This window comes from Acinonyx jubatus, chromosome B1 (assembly GCF_027475565.1).
Source record: "Acinonyx jubatus isolate Ajub_Pintada_27869175 chromosome B1, VMU_Ajub_asm_v1.0, whole genome shotgun sequence".
NCBI classification, from domain to species: domain Eukaryota; kingdom Metazoa; phylum Chordata; class Mammalia; order Carnivora; family Felidae; genus Acinonyx; species Acinonyx jubatus.
The window spans coordinates 41,461,429-41,485,191 of NC_069382.1; the positions used below are offsets into that span (position 1 = coordinate 41,461,429).

At 40.1% G+C, this 23,763-nt stretch overlaps 1 protein-coding gene across 2 annotated transcripts in view; it reads right to left on the bottom strand.

The window, feature by feature from the left end:
- The window catches only part of IDO2 (indoleamine 2,3-dioxygenase 2), a 74,005-nt gene that overhangs the window by 20,027 nt on the left and 30,215 nt on the right, over positions 1–23,763 (bottom strand). For both annotated transcript variants that reach the window (XM_053216544.1, XM_027071113.2), the window contains 5 exons: positions 14,978–15,097; positions 12,416–12,534; positions 10,113–10,127; positions 5,839–5,938; positions 3,621–3,738 (listed from right to left, as the gene is read on the bottom strand). In XM_053216544.1, the coding sequence (XP_053072519.1) occupies positions 3,621–3,738; positions 5,839–5,938; positions 10,113–10,127; positions 12,416–12,534; positions 14,978–15,097 (472 nt within the window). The remainder of the gene's footprint in view (positions 1–3,620; positions 3,739–5,838; positions 5,939–10,112; positions 10,128–12,415; positions 12,535–14,977; positions 15,098–23,763) is intronic.

A 23,763-nucleotide genomic window follows, 5' to 3' on the forward strand; every position in this document is an offset into this window, starting at 1 on the left:
ACAGCCAGCAATCTGTCAAGGAGAAGATGGAAATTGTGTTGATTCAGAAGGAAATACAAGGCAAAACTTTCCGTGGCATATTGGAGAGAAATTTATCTCTCAGCGTTTCTAAGGAGGAAATTAACTCTTAGAAACAAGAGGTATTCAGAAACCTGCCAAAAGACATGCTTGTGTAATCGGGATGCTTGGAAATCCGAACATATTTTAGCCTTCCAACAGAGCACAATGCCCAGGCCTGGTTGAGCTCTCTGCAAATCACCCAGAAAAGGGGAGCTAGACACGGATCTTACAGGTGCACAGCGCTGACACTCAGCGAGCAATGCACAGTGTGGGTGTAGTCTGGAAGTCTAGTGCTGTGACGGATTTCCGCCTGAAGAGGAGTACGTCTGCACTGAGGACTAGGTTAAGGTTGTGAGGTGGAATCACCTGTGGGCTGGGCAAAGGCCCAGTGATAACATGGGGGTTCTCAGAAATATAAATTGAAGCCTTAAAATAAAGAGTACCTTCTCTGCGTTGGGCATGTTTTCAAGCTATCCTGCCTGGAAATGAGGTAATTATGGAGGAAGGGAGTAAAGCACACAACTCTTGCTAAAGCTGAGCTCAGAAAGAAAAAAAAAATTCATGAGCTCCATTTGGGGGTGGGGGTAGAGGCAGCAGAGGGGAAAGTGCTGCTGAGCTCTAAAGATCATCAGAAAAAAGTCATCAACTACAAACCAGACACAATGACACAATTTATGTGATTCCTTACACCTGGCAGTTTCCAGGGGCACCTGAGTGGTACAGTTGGTGAAGCGTCCGACTCTTGATCTCGGCTCAGGTCCCGATCTCAGATCTCACAGCTCGTGAGTTCAAGTTCCAGATCAGGCTCTGTGTTGACAGCTTGGAGCCTGCTTGGGATTCTGTCTCTCCCTTTCTCTGCCCCTCTCCAACCTGTTCTCTCTCTGTCTCTCTCTCTCTCTCTCTCTCTCTCTCTCTCTCAAGTAAAACTTAAAACTTAAAAAAACAAACCCTTGAAGTTTCTAGTATTTGTTATTTTTATCATTTCATTTTTCTGTTTACTGTGGCTGCATAACAAACCACTCCCAAGTGAGGGGCATGAAACAGCCAGTATATGATGCTCTTGGAATCTGCGGGCTAGAAATTTGGACAGGACACAGGGGACGGGACACAGGACACACTGCGCTTCACAGTATTTGGGCCCCCAGGTGGATGACTAGAAGACCGAGGACGGTTTGAAGGTGGAAATCTAGAGTCATCCAAGGGTTCATTCGCTTCCATGGCAGCTTCCAACTAGAGCACCTACATATGGCCTCTCCGTGAGGCCTGGAGTTCTCACTCGCAGCATGGTGGCCTCAGAGCAGGTGGCATTTTTACGTGGTGACTCAGTATACAAGGTAACAGTTGCATCACCCCCTCTAGCCTTCCCTCAAAGCTCACGCAGCATCACTTCTGCTGGGTGCTATTGATTACGGGCATGTCACAGGCCCACCAATACCACAAGTGAGGACACAGCCTGCACTCCTTGAGGACAGGCACGTCAGAGCCACATTGGAAAGGAGCCTATGAGATGGAAGATTTTGTGCCTTGTTTGGAAAATGCAGCCTGATGCACTCCTGTTTCACTGCGGTGAACAGATACAACTTTTAGAATAAATCATGCCTGTGTGGGAAAATTAACTTTTTAACAAAACAAGGAAAGTAGCCCTGCAATCTCCAAGGCACCAGACTCCTGCAGGGGATAATGGAGAGAGAGCACTGGGCTGGCCTGGGCTGAGAAAGTGACTCTGACAATGAGCACTAGGAAAGCTTGTGACAGACAGGACTGTGCCCTCTTACTGCAGCAGGCAGTGTGACAGGGTGAGGGGTCTCTCACAAGTTTCCAGACTACTCACTTCTGTTCTTTCATACTGATGGGGTTTGGGGGTCATGGGGGTCTGGAGCTGACTGCCAAGAAGGAATTCTTGAGGGGTCTTTGGTGCAAAAAGGTGATCCTATGAAAGCACAGGGACAGAACCCTTGGACAGTAAATGCTGCACTGGGGTTGTGCAGAGTGACTGGTTATATACTATGGAGTTGGGGGGAGGCCTCCAAAGGGACTTTGATATGCTAAAGGGGATGCCTAAGATACCTGAGGCCTTGCTATTGTCAAGCGAAGGTTGTTTTCCCTCTAGTAAGGCATTAACATTATGACCAAAGGGGTTCCTGGAGAAATGGTACACTCTGTATTTGCCTCAAGTACTTGTTAAGGGGCTGCAGATAATAAAGAAATGTAATTTTACCTGCCATTTCCTTCTTGCCTTTGTTCCCCACATCACGAAGGAGGGAAGGGTAATATTAGGGCTCCAGGAAACTGAGTCCACAGGTTTCTGGAGATTAGGCTACTGATAAGATTGCCTTTTTATTACAATTTACTAAGACATTTGTAAACTTACTAAGACATTTGTAAACTCCTGTCCTGCACGACTATAATTTCTATCCGTTAACCATCTGTTTCCCCTTTCCTTTGTTCTTGGGCAGCCAGAAGTGCCTGAGAAATATCACACATACCCCACCTGAGGTGGGGTGGGGGAGGGGGGATGCAGGGTGTCAGCTTGCCTTATGCTCCCTCATCAATATGATCTGAATGCACCTGCAATGTCACTTCCCCTGGTCTTGATATCGTGACTAATAAACTCAGGGTACCTTGTTAAGGCTCAAATCTATGTCACTCAGTTTAGAGAGCTTGTTTGATGTGATCAGGAGGGCTTTAAAATTAAAATTCAGGGAAGTGGAGGAAGTGTGGATCTGAAATATAAAACAGGATGTTGAATGGAAATAATACATAGTCCTGTGACTTCTGATGGACTTCCACTAGTGCAGAGAGTTTGAGATGACAAATAAATTTACTCCCTTAATAAAAAGTAATAAAGCTGGTGTCCTCCCTTTCTCCCTCCCTCCCTCGCTTCCTCCTGTCCTGTTTCCCATAAACCTCTCCTTTCCTGGACTCCCTCTATTTGTCAGTGAAGCAGGATCCATGGAAACTGATACTTAGATCCTTACCCTCTTGTTAAACAGATCACACCCCTCTCCCACACCTTCTTCAAACACACAACAATTACATTTTCTAGATTCTTCTGATAAAGGAGTTAAGAGCTGCAGTCCTTAGGATAAGATTAACCGGCCACACCTGTAACAACTCCTCTTTAAACTAGCCTCAGAGGAGGAGCGATGGAAGGCCCCTCAGATAAGGCCCAAAGCCAAGGTCAGTCATCTCAGCTTCCACTAGAGAACAAAGAATGAGAGAGGCTTTAGAGAGTGTAAGGACAAACTCTCTCATATCACAATTCTGTCCTTCAGTAACCTAACATTGCTGGATAGAGCTTATACAACCAATGTCATGTGCTCCACCCTTTCAGACCCAGCTTCGTTACCGTAAGACCTCTACATGCAAGGAAATATTTTGGCTAGCCAGAAGAGGAAACAACTGAAAAAGAACGATAAAACCATGAGAAAGTCACTGCAAACTGAGAGTTCATTTTTCAGTAGCATGAACAACATTTGGTTGCTTTAAAACAAAGACATTGACATTTTGACATTTTATGTCTTCCCGAGCAAAGCCCTCAGCCTTCAGAAGCTTCATACCATGCATTTGTCCTAAAGTTCTGGTGATATCCTGAATGCAGAGTCTCAGTCGCTGCAGGGCTTGAAGCAACGAGTTCTGGCTGGGCTGCAAGATGGCATTCACTGCCTGAACAAGTGCCTGAAGAGGAGATTCATTCACTCAATTCATTAACATTCAGTCCACTGAGGTAGAGCAGCAAAGCTGTGGGAATCTAGAAAAAGGGGACCCATCTGACTGCTGGATTGTTAGGCAGGGCTCCCCAGGGGCATTCCTAAACTAAATATCCTGTGAGGTTTTCCTGAGAGCCAGAATCTTTCTGGGCACCCTTCAGATAGATCCCTAGTTAAGACTTTCTGGAGCTTTTCCATTGACTGCTACTTCTTGTACCTCTCAAGGGCATAACTCTAATCAATTTTGTTCTTTCTTCTGGATTTATCTCATATTATTGATGGGGTTTTGGAGTGGTGGGGGTCTGGAGTCAATGGTCAAGAAAGAATTTTTGAGATGTCTTTGGTGCAAAAAGGTGATCCTATGAAAGCACAGGGACAGGACCCTTGGGCACTGGGGTTGTACAGAATGACTGGTTATATACTATGGAGTTGGGGGGAGGCCTCCAGAAGGACTTTGATATGCTAAAGAGAACGGCTAAGATGCCTGAGGCCTTGCTGTTGTCAAGCTAAGGTTGTTTTCCCTCTAGTTAAGGCATTAACATTATGACAATAGGGGGTTCCTGGAGAAATGGTCTGCTTTGTATTTGCCTTAAGTATTTGTCAATGGGCTGCAGGTTATAAAGAAATGTAATTTTACCTGCCATTTCCTTCTTGCCTTTGTTCCCCACATCACTGTGGAGGGGAAGGTGATATTAGGGCTCCAGAAAACTGAGTGCACAGGTTTCTGGAAATTAGGCTATTGATAAGATTGCCTTTTTCTTGTAAAGACCTTTGTAAGACCTTTGTAAACTGATGGAGACTCATGTCCTGTATGACAGTAATTTCTATCAGTTAACTATCTGTTTCCCCTTTCCTTTGTTCTTGGGCAGCCAGGAGTGCCTGAGAAATATCACACATATCCCACTTGGGGAGGGGGTGGGTTGTGCTAGCTTGTGTTTGGCCCTCAGCTTGCCTTATGGTCCCTCATCATTATGATCATTTCTACTTCTAGGACCTTGAACTAGGGCAGCCTCACTCCTGAGCTCTGTTGTACATAAAATCAGACAGATTCTGTAGATCCCGTAGCATCAGAGCTCCATTCACCAGGAAGACTTCCTTGTCCTCTGGCAGTCTCTACCTTATTTGAGCTATAATTTGAAGACCAATGCTTTACTCTGTATGTTTCAGTGAACTAAACACACGAAGGAGAAGTAAAGTAAGCATATAGTTTCACTTTTGAGACTGAAAGAGGGTGCTAAGGTAATCATCCCATGATCTGGTCACTCTACTGAGGACACAGTAAGCACTCAAAGAATGTTGACCAGGGAAGGTAGTGAGGAAAGACTTAAATCTAATCTAAATATCTTTGTGCAAGGCAAGCATTCCCTAGATGATCATCTGTCACTACACCTTCATTTGCTTTACACCTGAACTTTCTGTTATCTACCTGACCCCTGAAGGAGTTCAAATATGCAAGCTCAGGGCTAGGTATTCTCAATGAGGGTTCACTGTCCTCTGAAGAGGGTTCACTGTTTTCTGACGCTTTTGCATAACAGTTTTCTCTGCCAGGAATGAATACCCACTTCCATTCTTACTTCCTGCTTAATTCCCATACATCACTCAGATTTTAACTTCAGCTGTCATTTCCCTTTGCCTGATCCTGCAAGTCTGGATTAGGTCTTAGATGTTTTTTCATGAAAAACACTGGGTTTTTGTTTTTGTTTTTGTTTTTGTTTTTGTTTTTCTTGTTACCCCATGCATCAGTCCATCTTTCTCTACTGGATGGTGAGCTTCTATAGCGTCCAGAACAGTATCTGTCTTGTTCTCCCAGACATACATTATTCAGAACAAGACATGTCAGTTGAATGGTTGAATGGTCATTCCAAGTGATGCAGTAGTTGAAGAAAGGGAGAGCTGTGGGCTAGAGATCAGACCTCTTTTCCCAGACATACACCAAGTAGGACAAGGCCGATACTCATCTATATTTATTAGTTCTCTACAGGGAAAGGGACTTGGTGGGAAGTAAAGCTCAGACTAATTTCTCATTTAGGACAAAAAAAAAAAAAAAAAAAAGCCATGAAGAAAATACCTTAATCCCAGGTACTGCTGCCTTCTCCACCAAAACAGTCACCAGTATAAAGCCACGCAGGCTTTCTTCCCCAGGAAATGAGAAAATGACGTCCAAGTTCCTTGGGAAGGAAATGACCACATGTTTAGAGAGGTTTGTACACTGTGGTGTGAGCAGGGCCCAAAGACCACCTCAGAGCCAGACAAATGCAAGAGCAAGTAGACTCGAAGAAAACCCCTCTCATCTCTGTAGAATAGCTCTGAGGAGGAGAATCTGCCTCCAGCTCTGCTCCAGAAAGGAAAGAGAGCAGACCTATTCAACACCATGGTCAAGGACCAGAGGACTCTCAAAGTCTAGCATGGCCTCCCAGTGGAACAGCTGACATAATAACTGGGCAGGCACTGCTGATTCTCCACAGGGCCAGTCTGTGGCCCATCACACCATCCCCGTCAGGAGCAGGGGCAGTCTTAGAGGTATAGTGACCACAGACAACAGCTAATTTCATGCTCCTTTTTTAGACTTGAAACTATGGCCCAAGGAAGCAAAATGGTTTCCCCAAAGTCATGCAGCTGATTAGTCACAGGACCAGGGCAGGAATATTTCATAACTCAGGTGAGTGCTTTCTCTCATCAGTGACCTTTCCCCCCAAGTGCTGTATTACGTAAGAATGACAGCTGCAAGACTGTCATAGAATCATCTTTAAATGACCAGCTATCTAGATTCAAATATTCCAGATGTCAGTCCAATCTGCAAAACCTAAAATTTCACTCCATAAATCACTTCTGTCTCTAACATTTTAAACATGACCAGAGATGAAAAACAAACACAAAAGACAAATAAGTCAGGAACTCTATCGTGCCAGCGAAGTTACACTTGTGTGGAAAGTGGCTTCTTCATCCTTCCACTCTCCATCTGCTGAGCTACAGTTTTTATACGGAATGCCTTCATTGAGCTGAGGAGAGGCAATGTCAATTTAGAGGCTAATTTTGCTCTCTGGGGAAAGAGGAGCCTGAGGATGTCTGGACCAAACCTGGCCCATGAGCTCCAGTCCATGTAAAACAAGATATTTCAAAGGGATTCTTCTGTAGCTATAGAAACCACTCTACAATTTTGGCCTTTCATATAAGCTATGGTGAGACCATAGATCTTTTTCAGGTCTTAGACTTCAAAGAATCACAGAGGATTTAGAGAATTTTTAAAGTTTTTTTTTTTTTCTTTTCTTGCATTGAACTTTATTTGCTTCATTATGAACAGACTTGAAAATATAGTAAAGAAAATTAATCCCCTAATCCTTACAAAACACAGGGACCATTGTTAATTTTTGGACTTTTAATTTTTGGCACATTTCCCTCTAGTCTTTTTTTCAGGCATTTTTATTTTTATTTTTTAATTTTTTTAATTAATTTTTTTTTTAATTTAGTGACTCATCAGTTACATATAGCACCCAGTGCTCATGATAACAAGTTCCCTCTTTAATACCCATAACCCATTTATACCATCCACCACCCACCTCCCTCCATTAACCCTCAGTTTGTTTTCTATCATTAAGAGTCTCTTATGTAAGGGTGCCTGGGTGGCTCAGTTGGTTAAGCATCCAACTTTGGCTCAGGTCATGATCTCACAGTTGCTGAGTTTGAGCCCTGCATCAGGCTCTGTGCCGACAGCTCAAGCTGGAGTCTACTTCAGATTCTGTGTCTCCCTCTCTCTGTCTGCCCCTCCCCCGCTCATGCCCTCCCTCTCTCTCTATCAAAAATAAACATTAAAAAGAATTTATAAAAAAAATTACAAGAGTTTCTTATGTTTTGCTTCCCACTCTCTCTCTTTTTTCCTTTCCATATGTTCATCTGTTTTTCTTCTTTAATTCCACATATGAATGAAATCATATAGTATTTGTCTTTCTGTGACTGATTTATTTTTGTTAGCATAATACTGTCAAGCTCCCTCCATGTCTTTGGAAATTGCAAGATTTCACTCTTTTTTTTTTTTTAATGTTTGTTTATTTATTTTGAGAGAAAGAGTGCAAGCATGAGAGGGACACAGAGAGAGAGAGAATCCCAAGCAGGCTCCGTGCTCAGTGCAGAGCTACATGTGGGGCTCCATTTCATGAATGTGAGATCACAACTATGATATCACAACCTGAGCAGAAATCAAGAGTTGGAGGTTCAACCAGTTGAGCCATTCAGGTGCCCCATGATTTCATTCTTTTTGATGGCAGAGTAATATCCCATTGTGTGTGTATGTGTGTGTGTGTGTATGTATATATGTATGTATGTGTGTATATATCATATCTCCTTTATCCATTCATCAGTCTGTGGACATTTGGGCTCTCTCCACATTTTGACTATTGTTGATAATGCTGCTATAAACATTGGAGCACATGTACACTATGAATCTATATTTTTTTTATCCTTTGGGTAAATACCTAGTAGTGCAATTGCTGGATCATAGGGCAGTTCTATTATTGACTTTTTGAGGAACCTCCATACTATTTTTCACAGTGACTGCATCAATTTGCATTCCCACTAATACTGTAAGAGGGTTGCTATTACTCCACATCCTTGCCAACATCTGTTGTTTCCTGTGTTGTTAATTTTAGCTATTCTGACAGGAGTGAGGTGGTGTCTCATTGTGGTTGTGATTTGTATTTCCCTGATGATGAGTGATGTTGAGCATCTTTTCATGTGTCTGTTAGCCATCTGGATGTCTTCTTTGGAAAAATGTCTATTCATGTTTTCTCCCTATTTCTTAACTGGATTATTTATTTTTCAGGGTGTTGAATTTGGTAAGTACTTTATAGATACTAACCCTTTATCTGATATGTCACTTGCAAATATATTCTCCCATTCTGTAGACTTCCTTTCAGTTTTGTTGGCTGAAATAGTTCATCTTTGCTTGTTTCCCTTGCCTCTAGCAACATGTCTCATAAGAAGTTGCTATGGCCTAGGTCAGAAAGGTTTCTTCCTATGTTCTCCTGTAGAATGTTGATGGTTTCCTGTCTCACATTTAGGTCTTTCATCCATGGTGAATTTATTTTTGTGTTTTGGGTAAGAAAGTGGTCCAGTTTCTTTCTTCTGCATGTTGTCATCCAGTTTTCCCAAAACCATTTGTTGAAGAGGCTGTCTTTTTTTCCATTGGATATTCTTTCCTGCTTTGTCAAAGATGAATTGACCATATAGTTGGGGGTCCATTTCTGAGTTTCCTATTCTGTTCCACTGATCTATGTGTCTGTTTTTGTGCCAGTACCATATTGTCTTGAGGACAAATGTCTTGAGGACAAGCTTTGCATTAAAGCTTGAAGTCTGGAGTCGTGATGCCCCCAGTTTTGCTGTTGTTTCTCAGGATTGCTTTGGCTATTTGGGGTCTTTTGTGGTTCCATACAAATTTTAGAATCGTTTGCTCTAGTTCTGTGAAAAATGCTGGTGGTATTTTGATAGGGATCGCATTGAATGTATACATTGCTTTGGGTAGTATGGGCATTTTAACAATGTTTATTCTTCCAATTCATGAGTCTGGAATGTTTTTTCCATTTCTTGTGTCTTTTTCAGTTTCTTTCATAAGTGTTCTATAGTTTTCAGAGTACAGTTCATTTACCTCTTTGGTTAGGTTTATTCATATGTATCTTATTGTTTTGGGTGCAATTGCAAATGGGATCAATTCCTTTATTTCTTTTTCTGCTGCTTTATTACTGGTGTATAGAAATGCAACATATTTCTGGGGCACCTGTGTGGCATAGTTGGTTGAGCCTCTGATTCTTGATATCAGCTCAGGTCATAATCTCACAGCTGTGAGATCCAGCCCCACATTGGGCTCTGCATTGAATGTGGAGCTTGCTTGGGATTCTCTCTCTCCCCTCCCCTCCCCCACATGCTCTGTCTCACAATAAATAAACATTAAAAAAAAAAAAAGAAAAGAACTGCAGTGATTTCTGTATGCTGACTTTATGTCCTGCAACTTTGCTGAATTCATGTATTCCTTCTAGCAATTTTTTGGTGGAGTCTTTGGTTTTCTTAAAAGAATATCATATCATCTATAAATAGTGAAAGTTTGATTTCTTCATTGCCAATTTGGATGCCTTTTATTTCTTTTTGTTGTCTGATTGCTGAGGCTAAGACTTCCAGTACTATGTTCAGTGGTGAGAGTGAAATATCCCTGTCTTGTTCTTTTTGTTCTTTTTCAGGCATTTTTAGATAGTGTATATACTATATACAAAATTTGATGTGCTTTCCTTTTCGTTTATTTGTAAGCTTTTAGTTAGCATGGATTCTAAAGTTAGTGAACGATTTCTGAGAACTTACCTGATTTCCAGGGGTCTAGTCAAATTTCAGTATCAATAACCACAAAGAGAAAAAGGAAATAAAAGAACAAATCAGTTTCTAAACTGGTATGCATTTTGAGAGGACATAGACACAGGCACATACATTTGTGTCCAAATGCACATGCACACACACACATCCATGCACACTTTGGATGTCACAGGTCGTGACTACACTGTGGGTCTGAAGGAGAGCAGAATTGCTCCACCCCAAATGCACTGCTTTGGCACACTGATTATTTGAACTAATGTTATGTAAGAAAGAGCTGGCACAAGAAGGACATTCTGACTTCCTTCGTTCCCCTGAAAGCAGGAAATAAATCTGGTATGTGACAGGTACCCAACCTGTACAAGGAAAATTAACCCGAGAGGGAATTTAGGGCCAAGAAGCCTGTGTAAATACACCTTCACTAATTTGCTAACCCTAAGCCCAAACCCCTATGTCTTGTCAATTCTTCCCAAATGTATTGTTTTCTTGTCTAAAGGCATAAAATCTTCCTGTTTTGGTCACTTGTCTGAGTCTCATATTTTATGGGCTCTCATAGGTAAAATAATTAATTCCATTTTTCTTCTATTGATCTGTCTTATGTCAATGTAATTATCAGACCAGGCAAAGAACCTAGAAGGGAAGAAAGGAAAAATTTTCCTTCCCTGAAAGTCACTGTGTGACAAGGAGTAAGCTAAATCTCCACTCACACAGGAGCCCAAGAATATTTAGCCTGTGGCCACCATGATAAATTATCTTATTCCTTTTATATATTTGTCATTGCCACAAACCCGTATTTCTGTTATAACTATTATACTCTTACTTACCTTTAGCATCAGATCAAGTTTCATTTCCTCACCAAACTGTTTCCTGATTTTTAAAGCCTGCATTGCTATAATTGCTTTGAAATGCTTAAGGGCTATTGCTTATGTCCCTCTTTGACATTTGTCTTGTTCTTTAACCATGTTGGTGCCCTTTGCTTCCATGTCTTCCATTTCTCTACAGCACTTAGCTCTATGGAAGGCATATTAAAAGACTCCAAACTTAATCACCAAGAAAGCTAACTACTGAGCCCCAGACTGTGTCTGCCTCTCTGGGATGCATCCCTGCTCACTCACTCACTGGGCAACTAGCCCCTTGTTGTATTTTTGACTTAACCATTCCAGTCCAGACATTTTTTTTTTCCCTTCAACCTTTCCTGTTTCTCTCTTTCTCTTCAAACCAGAAATCCAGCTGACTCAACATTCAATGCCTTGACCAGAATTATTTCTGCACATATATTTATTATTTCTTTCTGTCAAAACTCTGAGTCAGATTCAGCAGCTTTTCATGAGAATACTGGTCACTAATTTTGTTATGAAAGAACTGGTCAAAGATCACAATTAATAATTATGGAAAATGGATCCTCCCAGGCCTCAGGCTTCCTTAGAAAGATGAGATGGCCTCCCTTCTTCCAAGAAGCACATAAATTAGTCCCAAAATCTATAATGTTATATTAAGTGTTTAATCATCTAGAACAGATTCCCATCATCTCCTCTGGCATTCTTGTGGTACCTACAACCCTCAAGCTGAGGAAGTTCTTCCTCACATCTAACCTAAATGTCCCTTTAGTTATTTTATTAAGTTACAAAAGTACTATTTCTTGTACTTACAGCCTGAAATAAATTTGGTTGTGATAATAAAGTTCAAAGGGAAATTTAACAATTCACCTTTTCCACCCATTCTGATTAATTATTGTTTGTTAAAAACTCACACTATTTTTTCTTTAGACCAATACTTATCTACATTCCCAGCCCAACTTTCCAAAGATTGATGCCAGCTAGGTAGAAGAGATAGCATTATTAATCAAATTCTCAATCTAACTTTCTAGAGCCCTACTCTTAATTCACCTATAATCATAATCATAATCACAATCATTTATGGTCATTATATCAGGATGACTTATTGAAGTCACTGGCCCTAATTTGACATGAATGGAAGGCATGTTGTGGAATGGAAATTTGATGAGAGAGAATGAATGAAGCCTAATTATGCAGGAGCTTGAAGGTCAAGTTAAGAAATTCAGATTGGATGTGGAAGAAAACAAGAAAAAGTAGCCTGCTCCAATGTATTCAGAGTGGATTGAGAAGAAATTTCCGGGACGTGTAAATTTTGAACTTGAACACAAGTTCTTTGGAACCATAAAGCAGACACTAAATATGAACATCTAGAATCACACATAGCTGAAAATGCCAGGCCTTTACTGTAAGGAGAGGAAGTTTCCATCAATTCACATCCAAAGCACTCACTCCCTGTCTTACCTTTCAGGATCCCTAGTGGTCCAGTTTGTCAGCACCAAGTCTGCATGGACCAGGATAGGAGGGATGCCCAAATTCCTGGAGACTTCAACAAAGGGAAGGGCAAGATTTCTTGGCAGAACCTTTTAGATATAAATACAGGAAATTAGCATACACCAGAAAAAAGGCAGCAAGGGAAGTAATCATGATTGCCCTTTACTCCAGTAATCCTGTGGTAGAGAAATGACCTGGGCATAAAATTGGAATTATCTGAGTGACCCATATACACACACCTCACTCTCATATTTTTTTCCCTTAACATTCTAGTGGATATAATGTGTATGAGTACAATCTGAAATATATATGAAAATTACAAAACTGGAACACATACGTATACATAGCGTATAAAATACTCTCTGAAAACTGACTCTGCAAAGAAGGGCATCACCAATGTTTAAACATAAACTGGGGGCTGAGTTGATGAGCAGTGGGAAAAATATCTCTAACTCTTTATATATCTACTTATCTATTGACAGAGATATCTACATAAATATGTATGTGTGTATTTGTTTGTATAAAACTACATATATACATACATGTGTATGTATACACACATATACGTGTGTGTTTATGTTTCAATCAGGAACAGGAATGGGGAGGACAGAACACTTCATCCTGTGTGGCAGCCAACTCTGTTCATCACTTCATAAGTCAAACCCAATAACAACTTTAAGACGGTCCCTATTTAACTCCTAAGTTATTGGAGGAACACTCCAAAGAGACATATCTGCCCACAAGTCCAGAAAAACTACTCAGATCCGTGGGAGATGGGGGGGCGAGGGGGGGGGGGCCGGGGGTTCTCTACCCGTAGACAAAGTTAAATTGGTTTTGATCCAAAATAACATTCTTATGCTCCCTATCTCCCACTTGCATTTTTATTTCCCCCTAGGATAAAAGTATCTATTAAAGAAGTCTTGCTTCCGCTTTTGCTTTCCTTAGATTTTTAGACTTGGGACAGAACTGTTTTTCAGGTAAGAAACAAAAAGAACTATAGAGTTTTAAAATTCAAACTTAAGTTTAGTTTCCCTGAGTCAGGGGTTGAGGAGGGCAATGCAAAAGTGAGGTGTCTACTTAGGTAAAGACTTAGAAGAGGAGATGTAGAGAAAGTTGGAGATGATCCCAGGCCATGGACAGGGGAATCCCTGGTAACCTGGAAGTAGATGGACACTCCACGAAACTGAAGGCTTCCTCCCCTGTCACCCTTTCTCTACCCCTTCCCCATATCTGGGATTACGGTTTGGAGAACACAAGGGGGAGGGAGGCCCAGCGGGACATTTTGTAGTGTGCCTATATTTCAAAGTTTTTATATCAGATGTACATTTTTTTTTTTTAATGAGATGTACTGACATTTAAGAACTCTGAAGCACATCTATATCTTCTTCTTCTCTCCTTTCTCATGTTCCCTTCCTTTTGTCACAGGGGGGTTTCCTCTGTTTACTTGAAAGAAAACAGGCAGTCTTCACCAAGCAAACAAAATAGGCCTGGGCTGCTCAGTGAACCATGGAGTACTGGAACAAGTAACTCTGATTCCTGGAAAAGGGACACTTAAACAAAATGAAAGGGAGTGGTGTTTTTTTACTGCTGTTAATGGAACTCAGAGATTTCATGTCTCCAGGTTTAGGTTTTTTGTTTTTTGGTTTTTTTAAATGTTTATTTATTTATTTTTGAGAGAGGAAGAGAGAGAGAGAGATGCAGGGGAGGGGCAGAGAGAGAGAGAGAGGATCTGAAGCAGGCTCTGTGTGGACAGCAGAGAGCCCGATGCAGGGCTCGAACTCATGAACTACGAGATCATGACCTGAGCTGAAACCAAGAGTCAGATGCTCGACTGACTGAGCCACCTGGGCACCCTCCAGGTTCAGGCTGAAACTATAAAAGGTTAAGTAAAGATTTAGAAGAGATTTAAATGAATTATTAAGAGATCAATAATCAGTAGAAAGAGCAGAGTATTAAAAAATTAAAATTAATCTTGTTAATGTCAGTGGGTGCCTTTTAGGGAAAGAAGGTTACATTAGTGAATCAGAAGGTCTAAGCATGGCCTTGCATTTTACACTAACTTGCTATCTGACACTGGAGAAGGATTTTTGTCTTCTGTAGTCCTCAGCTGTCTGTAAAATGGGCACAGTGGAGTTCTGTTTACTTTATGGGATTGAGAAAATCAGGAGATAATATATGTGCATAGGAATACAGAATGCTGCAAGTGTAAGCTATTATTAAGTTTCTTTTTTTAATGAGATCTCAGTTCTTGCCTTCATATGCAACTTGTTAAACATTCTTGCCAGAAAAAAAAAAAAAAAAAAGATGTGAAAGCTAATGAATGGCTACAACTTCTAAAGAAAATTAGCTTCTTAGGGAAAAAAATTTCTCTCATGTAAGTGGGCCATTTGTCCTTCCTTCAACTGACAGCCAAAGAAAAGAACAAGAAAGGACCTATTTTCCAGGAAAACAGAGTGGGGCCAAGCAGTGAGTGTACTTCAGGAGCAGCAGGTTTGCCAGATGACAAGACAGGCATGTGTTTTGTCCCCTTACCTCTTTGGGCTGCGTCTCTCCTTTCTGCCAGACATATCCCATGGTAATAAAGCTCAGAACCAAGTGGGCCAGGCGCTGTTCCCGGTAACTCTGGAGGAACTGGCAGGTCAGGAGGGGCATCTGTTCAAGAGAATATCCAGAGATTATCAGTTGCACGGTGAGGATGAGCACAGGGGTTCTTTGACGTGAAGGGTTCTATGTGTATAAGGAGCAGGTTATATTTTAGTGAAGGAACTAAGAGCCTCCATGCACACCCCATTTCCCCCAATCTTAGGACACTGCAGTATCTGAGGCATTTCAGGGGACCTTGCTCAGGAACTACCTAACCACTCCATCCAAACTCCTAAATTGCGCCCATGGTTGCGCCCAGACGCTAGTCACCTTCACTGAACTGACAGAGTGTGTAGTGTTCTAGAATAATTAATTTACAAGACTGAGATCACCTATTTCATGGAGTCCATCGTGGCAACTTTTACAGTCCTACGTATCAAGGCACCTCTGCTTCCTTGGTATCATTTAACCCTGGTAACAAGCCTGCACTGTGACTGTTACTTTCTCTGTTTAATTCCGAAGTAAAAGGAGAAACAGTGCAATTAGGAGTTTGACCAAATCCCTAGGGGGTGTTGGCTGAGCTGGGCCAAAGAGGTGTTCAGTCCTGTATGAAACCTTCCAGTGACCGTGGCTGGGTGTTTTCACCTCTCCATGCCCTTTTTCTCTGATACGTATCACCAGGGGATTTACAGATGATGTCTTCATGAAAACCACACCCGTACAGAAGTCAATTGTTGACAGCTCTGCCCCAACAAAACAGTTTCTCACTTTGTCTGGAACACCCTTGCCTGTCTTGGTTGACTGAAACAGTGAGTCCCACCTTCCTGGCACACCCCCTCCTCACCTCGGCCTTTTTCCTTGGTCCCCCTATCTCTTCCCCAGCTGTAGACACAGCCTGATCTTCCCCAGCTGTAGACACAGCCTGATCCAGATCTTCCCAGGGGTCCTTCTCTGGGTCTTTAAGTGCCCCAAGAGGCGGCGGTGGACGTCTTGTGTATCCCTTTAAGCGCCAGGCACCGCCTCTGCGGCCTCAGACCCGCTGCCCCTCCCGCCCAGGCTCTCCGCAGCTTGCTCTAGAGCCTCCGCCACGGAATCCTTCCTCCGCTCTCCGCCAAGGGGCAGCCTTCCCGTGTCTGTTCGCCCCGCGCAGCTGCGTGTTCCTTCCTCCTAAAAGTTGGCTCTGAATCGCAAATGCAATGTGCTCTAGGCTCGCGTGCGTTTGCGTGTGCGTGTATGAGGTGGGGGAGTGACTGCTGAGATGTTGCATTTCAACAGGAACCGGCTTGAGAATTATGACCATAGTTATTAAGCACTTGTTGTAAGGTGCTTAGGAAAGCGTTTCCAAGGCACGCCGCTAAAAACTTCCCATGCCGGATGTTGTTCTGTCTTGCCCCCAAATCCACAGGACACAACTAAGTCAAAGAGGGTAGGGTCAGGGTCACAGAGCCGGCAGGGACTGAGCCCGGGTGCTACTTCAGTTCTGCCGACAATTGCCCTGTTCTCCCAAGTCAGCACTGCCTGCTAGAAACATGGAAACCACACATGTAATTAAAGAATTTCCAGCAAGAAGGGCAAAAAAGGTTCTACTTAAAGGCCCCTCCCTAGGCAAGCTTATCGAGAAACCCCGCAGATGTCCGTGTTTGAGCCTCTTTCTCTTTCAGGTCGTGGTGCCCTTCATTCTCAGAAAATAGACCACAACTATAAAACTTAACCTTCTCTAGCCTGGGACCATAACCCACATCCCAGCAGAGCCTGGGACAGAGCATCCTGAGAAACTTGTCACCTCCCAGTCCCGCCCCACCATGGGTGTGGCTGCAAACCTCTCACAACCTTAAAACCCTTCAAGAGGCCCAGCCTAATACAAACTCGGACCACCGTTTCTCTTGATATCTGGCCCCTCTCCTCTCTTGGAGAATGAATAAACTCTGTCCTGCTAGTTGTTCTACTCTTCGTGCAATTCTTGGTCGCTGGTGCCACCAGCCACCCTAACAAGAGACATTTAAAAAAATTAGTAAAAGAAACATGAAATTTGTTTTAGTAACATATTTTTTTCTAGGTCAATATATGCATAATATTATTAACACATAATCAGTATAAAAATATTGAGATGATTCGCAGTCTCTTTTTTAGGGTAAGTCTTCAGAATCCAGTGAGTAGCTTACATCGCAATTTGTCTTAACAACGTTTCAAATGCTCTATAGCCATAAGTCCCTATTGGTTACCTAGAGTGCAGCCAAGGTAAAGGAACAGGGTCCAAGTTGAGAATGTGGCTTTTGGTTAGAGGTTTTTTTTTGGAAATTTCCTGCACAACCCAGAGTCCCTGGGTTCCTCTTTCCAAGCAAACCCACACATTTTTTTTAAACATCAAAATGATTTAGAAAAAGTAAACAGCAACAACAAATACCCTTTGTAATGAACATTTTTTCTACAAAAAAAAACCCAGATAAAATAGTTAGGGAGAGAGTGAGTCATAAACTTAATGTTTTCTTCAGTTTAAAGAAATCAACTTCATTTCATATTTGTGTTTTATTGTGAGATGGAAAGTAAATACGAAAGTTGTAAAATCCAATTCCATTACACTTTTAATTTTCTTTTCCTGATTATTAATACAGGTTACCATCTTCCAATGTCACTTGGTCATGTATGTTTGCTAGTTTGTAAAATGTCTGTTCCTGTTTATACCACATTTTTTTTTTTTTTAATGTGGTTGTTTCTCTTTCTGTTTGATTTCCAGGACTTTATATATACAGGATACAAATCTTTTTCTCAGTTATATACATGATAGCATTTTTCAGTTTGTGGCTTGGCTTTTCATTTTCTTTATAGTCTATTTTGAGGAAAAGAGGCTCTATTTTAGTGAAATGAAGTCTATCATAAAAACATCCCAATCTTAGTCATTAGGAAATCTTCCTTAGTCCAAGTACATATTCTCTTAAATTCTCTTCTAAAACATTTAATTTTTGTCTTTTACATTTAAATTCTTAATCCATCTGGAATGAATATATTTTTGTTTATGACACAAGGAGCCAATCCAATCAATGTATTCTTTTGCTCTGTGCTGCCATATGTATGGATAATCGGTCATTCTAGCACCATTATGTTCCCTTCTAATCTATCATTTCCTCTGTGATATAGTAACATTTCACATATGTGTGGGTCTGTATGTCAGTTCTGTATTAAAGTTTTGGGTGCTCGTTGTTACTGCTGCCCTATATCATCTGGTCTCAAATTTTGTAGTTTTATATGTCATGATGACTGACAAGGCAAATTTTCTCACCTTGCTGTTAAATATACATATATTTATTCATTTACTTTTTACATGGCATAACAAACTAAACATTATTTTATATTTACAACTTCCAAATTTTTTAAACTTCTTGTTAAAAATAAATATGGAATTTTAGCTCCATCATCATGTTAACGCACTTTGGCCACAAGACTACATTCATACACATACATGCAGGCACACATTATTTTAGAAATTCCTTCTTATTTCACAGCCACATAGCAGTGCTTATTAAGATTAACCATACAAAACAAAAGTTGACCGTACATTTCATTAATTTCATTATTTGTCAATGTTTCTTAAATGCTCATTTTTTCTCTCCTGAGTCTTTTTTTTTTTTTTTCAAATTTTTATTCAAATTCTAGTTAGTTAGGATTCAGTGCAATATTGGTTTCAGGTGTAGAATTCGGTGACCCATCACTTACATACAACACACAGTGTTCATGACAACAGGTAGCCTCCTTAATACCCATCACATGTCTAGCCCATCTCCCATCCATCTCCCTCCATCAACCCTGTTTCTTTTCTATCTTTAAGAGTCCCTTATGGTTAGTTTCCCCCTTTCTTCTTTCTTTTTCTTTTTTTTTTTTTACCCTCCCATATGTTCATTTGTTTTGTTTCTTAAATTCCACATATGAATGAAATCATATGGTATTTGTCTTTCTCAGACTGACATATTTTGCTTAGCATAATATACTCTAGCTCCATTCACATCATTTTAAATGGCAAGATTTTCCTTTTTGATGGCTGAGTAATATTCATATAGATGAATCCATGAGTAATATTCATATTATATATGAATATTCATTACATATCATGTATATTCATTATATATGTATACCACAATTTATTTATCCATTCAATCACTCTATGAACATTTGGGTTCTCTCCATAGTTTGGCTACTGTTGATAATGCTGCTATAAATATCAGGGCATGTGCACCCCTTTGAATCTGTATTTTTGTATCCTTTGGCTAAATACTTAGTAGTGCAATTGCTGGATTGTACGGTAGTTCTTTTCTTTAACTTTTTGTAGAACCTCCATACTGTTCTCCAGAGGAGAAAAGTGTAAGAGGGTTCCCCTTTCTCCTTATCCTAGCCTTATCCTGTTGTTTCTTATGTTAATTTTAGCCATTCTGACAGGAGTGAGGTGGTATCTCATTGTGGTTGTGATTTGTATTTCCCTGATGATGAGTGATGTTGAGCATCTTTTCATGTGTCTGTTAGCCATCTGGATGTCTCTTTGGAAAAATGTCTATTCATGTATTCTTCCCATTTCTTAACTGGATTATTTGTTTCTCGGGGTGTTGACTTTGGTAAATATTTTATAGATTTTGGATACTAACCCTTTATCTGATATGTCATTTGCAAATATATTCTCCCATTCTGTAGACTGCCTTTCAGTTTTGTTGGTTGTTTCCTTCACTATGCAGAAGCTTTTTATCAAGATGAAGTCCTAATAGTTCATCTTTGCTTGTTTCCCTTGCCTCTAGCAACATGTCTCATAAGAAGTTGCTATGGCCTAGGTCAGAAAGGTTCCTGCCTATGTTCTCCTGTAGAATTTTGATGGTTTCCTGTCTCACATTTAGGTCTTTCATCCATGGCGAATTTATTTTTGTGTTTTGGGTAAGAAAGTGGTCCAGTTTCTTTCTTCTGCATGTTGTCATCCAGTTTTCCCAAAACCATTTGTTGAAGAGGCTGTCTTTTTTTCCATTGGATATTCTTTCCTGCTTTGTCAAAGATGAATTGACCACATAGTTGGGGGTCCATTTCTGGGTTTCCTATTCTGTTCCACTGATCTATGTATCTGTTTTTGTGCCAGTACCATATTGTCTTGAGGACAAATGTCTTGAGGACAAGCTTTGCATTAAAGCTTGAAGTCTGGAGTTGTGATGCCTCCAGTTTTGCTGTTCTTTTTCAGGATTGCTTTGGCTATTTGGGGTCTTTTGTGGTTCCATACAAATTTTAGAATCGTTTGTTCTAGCTCTGTGAAAAATGCTGGTGGTATTTTGATAGGGATTGCATTGAATGTATACATTGCTTTGGGTAGTATGGGCATTTTAACAATGTTTGTTCTTCCAATTCATGAGTATGGAATGCTTTTTCCATTTCTTGTGTCTTTTTCAGTTTCTTTCATAAGTGTTCTATAGTTTTCAGAGTATAGTTCATTTGCCTCTTTGGTTAGGTTTATTCATATGTATCTTATTGTTTTGGGTGCAGTTGCAAATGGGATCAATTCCTTTATTTCTTTTTCTGCTGCTTTATTACTGGTGTATAGAAATGCAACAGATTTATATATGTTGACTTTATATCCTGTGACTTTACTGAATTCATGTATTAGTTCTAACAATTTTATAACTTTTGGGTTTCCTACATAGAGTATAATGTTCTCTGCAAATAGAGAAGAAGTTTAACATCTTCCTTGCCAATTGGATGCCTTTTAGTTCTTTTTGTTGTCTGATTGCTGAGGCTAAGACTTTCAGTACCATATTAAATAGTAATGGTGAGAGTAGATAGATACCTTGTCTTATTCCTGACCATAGAGAAATGGTTCTCAGTTTTTCACCATTGAGGATGATATTAGCTGTGGATCTTTCATATATGCCCTTTATGATGTTGAGGCATGTTCCATCTATCCCTACTTTGTTGAAGGTTTTTATCAAGAATGGATGCTATATTTTGTCAAATGATTTTTCTGGATCTGTTGATAGGATCATATGGTTCTTGCCCTTTCTTTTATTACTGTGGTGTATAACATTGATTGATTTGTGAATATTGACCAGCCCTTCAGTCTAGAAATAAATCTCACTTGATAATGGTGAATAATTCTTTTAATACTGTTGAATTTGATTTGCTAGCATCTTGTTGAGAAATTTTACATCCAGGTTCATCAGGAATATTGGCCTGTAATTCTCCTTTTTAGTGGGGTCTTTGTCTGGTTTTGGAATCAAGATAATGATGACCTTGTAAAACGACTTTGGAAGTTTTCCTCTCATTTCTAGTTTTTGGAACAGTTTGAGAAGACTTTTGTTTGTTGGGAGATTTTTGATTACTGATGCAAATTCTTTGCTGGTTATGGATTTGTTCAAATTTTCTAGTTTTTCCTGTTTCAGTTTTGGTAGTTTGTATGTTTCTAGGAATTTGTCCATTTTTCTCCAAATTTCCCAGTTTGATGGCATATAATTTTTCATAAGGCTTTATTATAATTGTTTGTATTTCTGTGGTATTGATTGTGATCTCTCCCTTTTCATTTGCGATTTTATTTTCTGGGTCCTTTCTCCTTTCTTTTTGTTAAGTCTGGCTAAGGGTTTATCAATTTTATTAATTCTCTTGAAGAACCAGCTCTTGGTTTTACTGATCTGTTCTGCTGTTTTTGTTTGTTTGTTTGTTTGTTTCTCTATCACTTATTTCTCCTCTAATCTTTATCATGTCCCTTCTTTCATGGGCTTTAGACTTTATTTATTGTTCCTCTTCTAGCTTGTATATTTGAGACTTTTATTTCTTCTTTAGATAGGCCTGTATTGCAATATGCTTCCTTATTAGGACTCCCTTTTCTGCATCCCAAAGGTTTTGAACTGTCATGTTTTCATTTTCATTTGCTTCCATATGCTTCTTACTTTCATTTTTAATTTCCTGGTCAACCCACTCATTCTTTAGTAGGATGTTCTTTAACTTTCAAGTATTTGTGGTCTTTCCATAATTTTTCATGTGGTCAACTTCAAGCTTCATGGCATTGTTGTTATAAAATATTCATGGTATGATTTCAATCTTTTTGTAGTTGAGGGGTGATTTGTGCCCCAGTAAATTATCCATTCTCTAAATGTTCCATGTGCTTTCAAAAAGAATGGGTATTCTGCTGCTTTAATATGTTTAAAAACATTGATTTCATCACAGCCATTTGTTCTGAATATCCAGACCCTTCTTACTGCTTTTTGACTTGCCCCTTCTCTTTATATCACATGGTAATTTGATATTATCTATTCATGTTCAGGAATGGTGGTCAGTTTTACCAGAAATAATAGCTAATATAGCTTCCCTTATCATGTTTCCAGAATCCTACTGAGATTCCTCTTGTGTAGCCTCCTGTGAGCAAGTCTGTTGCCTGTAATGTTTTGTAAAAGTGGAGTGGAGAATGGGGACGCTTTCTGGAAGAAGATGGATGCATCTAAACCAAAAACAAGTTTGTTTGTTTTGTACCTAAACATAGATAGGTATATTGGGGCTTTCTAAGAGCAAGGTGGTTGGCCTTGAGGTACTTTAAGATCAAAACTGTAAATTCAATTATTGTGTTGCCTGTGCAAAGTAAAGGTCTCAAGAGAACATGTTTTTAGTCTGTAGCTCCATATATGGCCCTGCAAACCATAATGATTACTTTTTATGACTGATTTCCAATTGATTCAGTATGAGCCTGAGCTGGTGAAGTCCTTTTTTAAAAATCTTTTTTTTTTTTTTATTTAAAAGTAATCCCTACACCCAGTGTGGGACTCAAACCTACAACACCAAGATCAAGAGGTTCATGCCTTACCAACTGAGCAGCCAAGTGCCCCAGTGAAGTCTTAAAAGTGGTTTCATGTAGTTAGATGTTTTTTTTAAGTAATTAGAAATGTAGAGACTGGCCAAGAGTGTTGTAATAGTTTCCTAGGGCTGCCTCAACTAATGAACACAAACTCAGAAGCTTAAAACTATAGAACTCACAATTCTGGACAATAGAAGTCTCAAATTAAGGTGTTTGTAAGGTTGGTTCCCTGTGGAATTTCTGAGGGACAATCTGTTCCATGTTCCCTTCTCAGTTTCTGGTGATTACCAGCAACTGTTGACACTTTGGCTTATACATACATTATTTCTATCTCTGCCTCTATCTTCATATGGTGTTCTTCCCCAATTGTTCGTAGGTCTCTGGCCATATTTCTTTCTTCTTATAAATACACCAGTCATATTGGATTAGAGTGCACCCTAATACAGTATGACCTCATTTACCTTGATTTTATCTGCAAAGACCTTATTTCCAAATAAGGTTACAATCACAGTTTCCAAATGGACACTATTTCTGGTGAAACACTATTCAACCCAGTAGAAGTGTCTGGGGATTATTTTCACTGCTGTACTAAGCTGTTTCCCCATCTCCCATGTATTCAGTGGCCAGAAGTTAGCTGGACACTCCTAGCTTTTTCTCATTGATATTTAACATATGAAGAGCACCAATTCAATGAGTCCTTCATTTCACTCATGACAGTTTAATCAAACAGAACCTGAGGAAAGCCTGGTGCAGAGAATTGTGTAGTTCACAAATTGAATCTTAATCTGTCCTTCTACAGACTATCCCAGACTCCACCTTGTTTCTATGTCCTGTTACTCTGACAAGGGAGAGGGAGGCTACAGAGGCTTAATTTACTTTGGTTGAATGCTTGGCATGCATGCCACAGACTCTGATGTAATTTGCTTGATGTGAT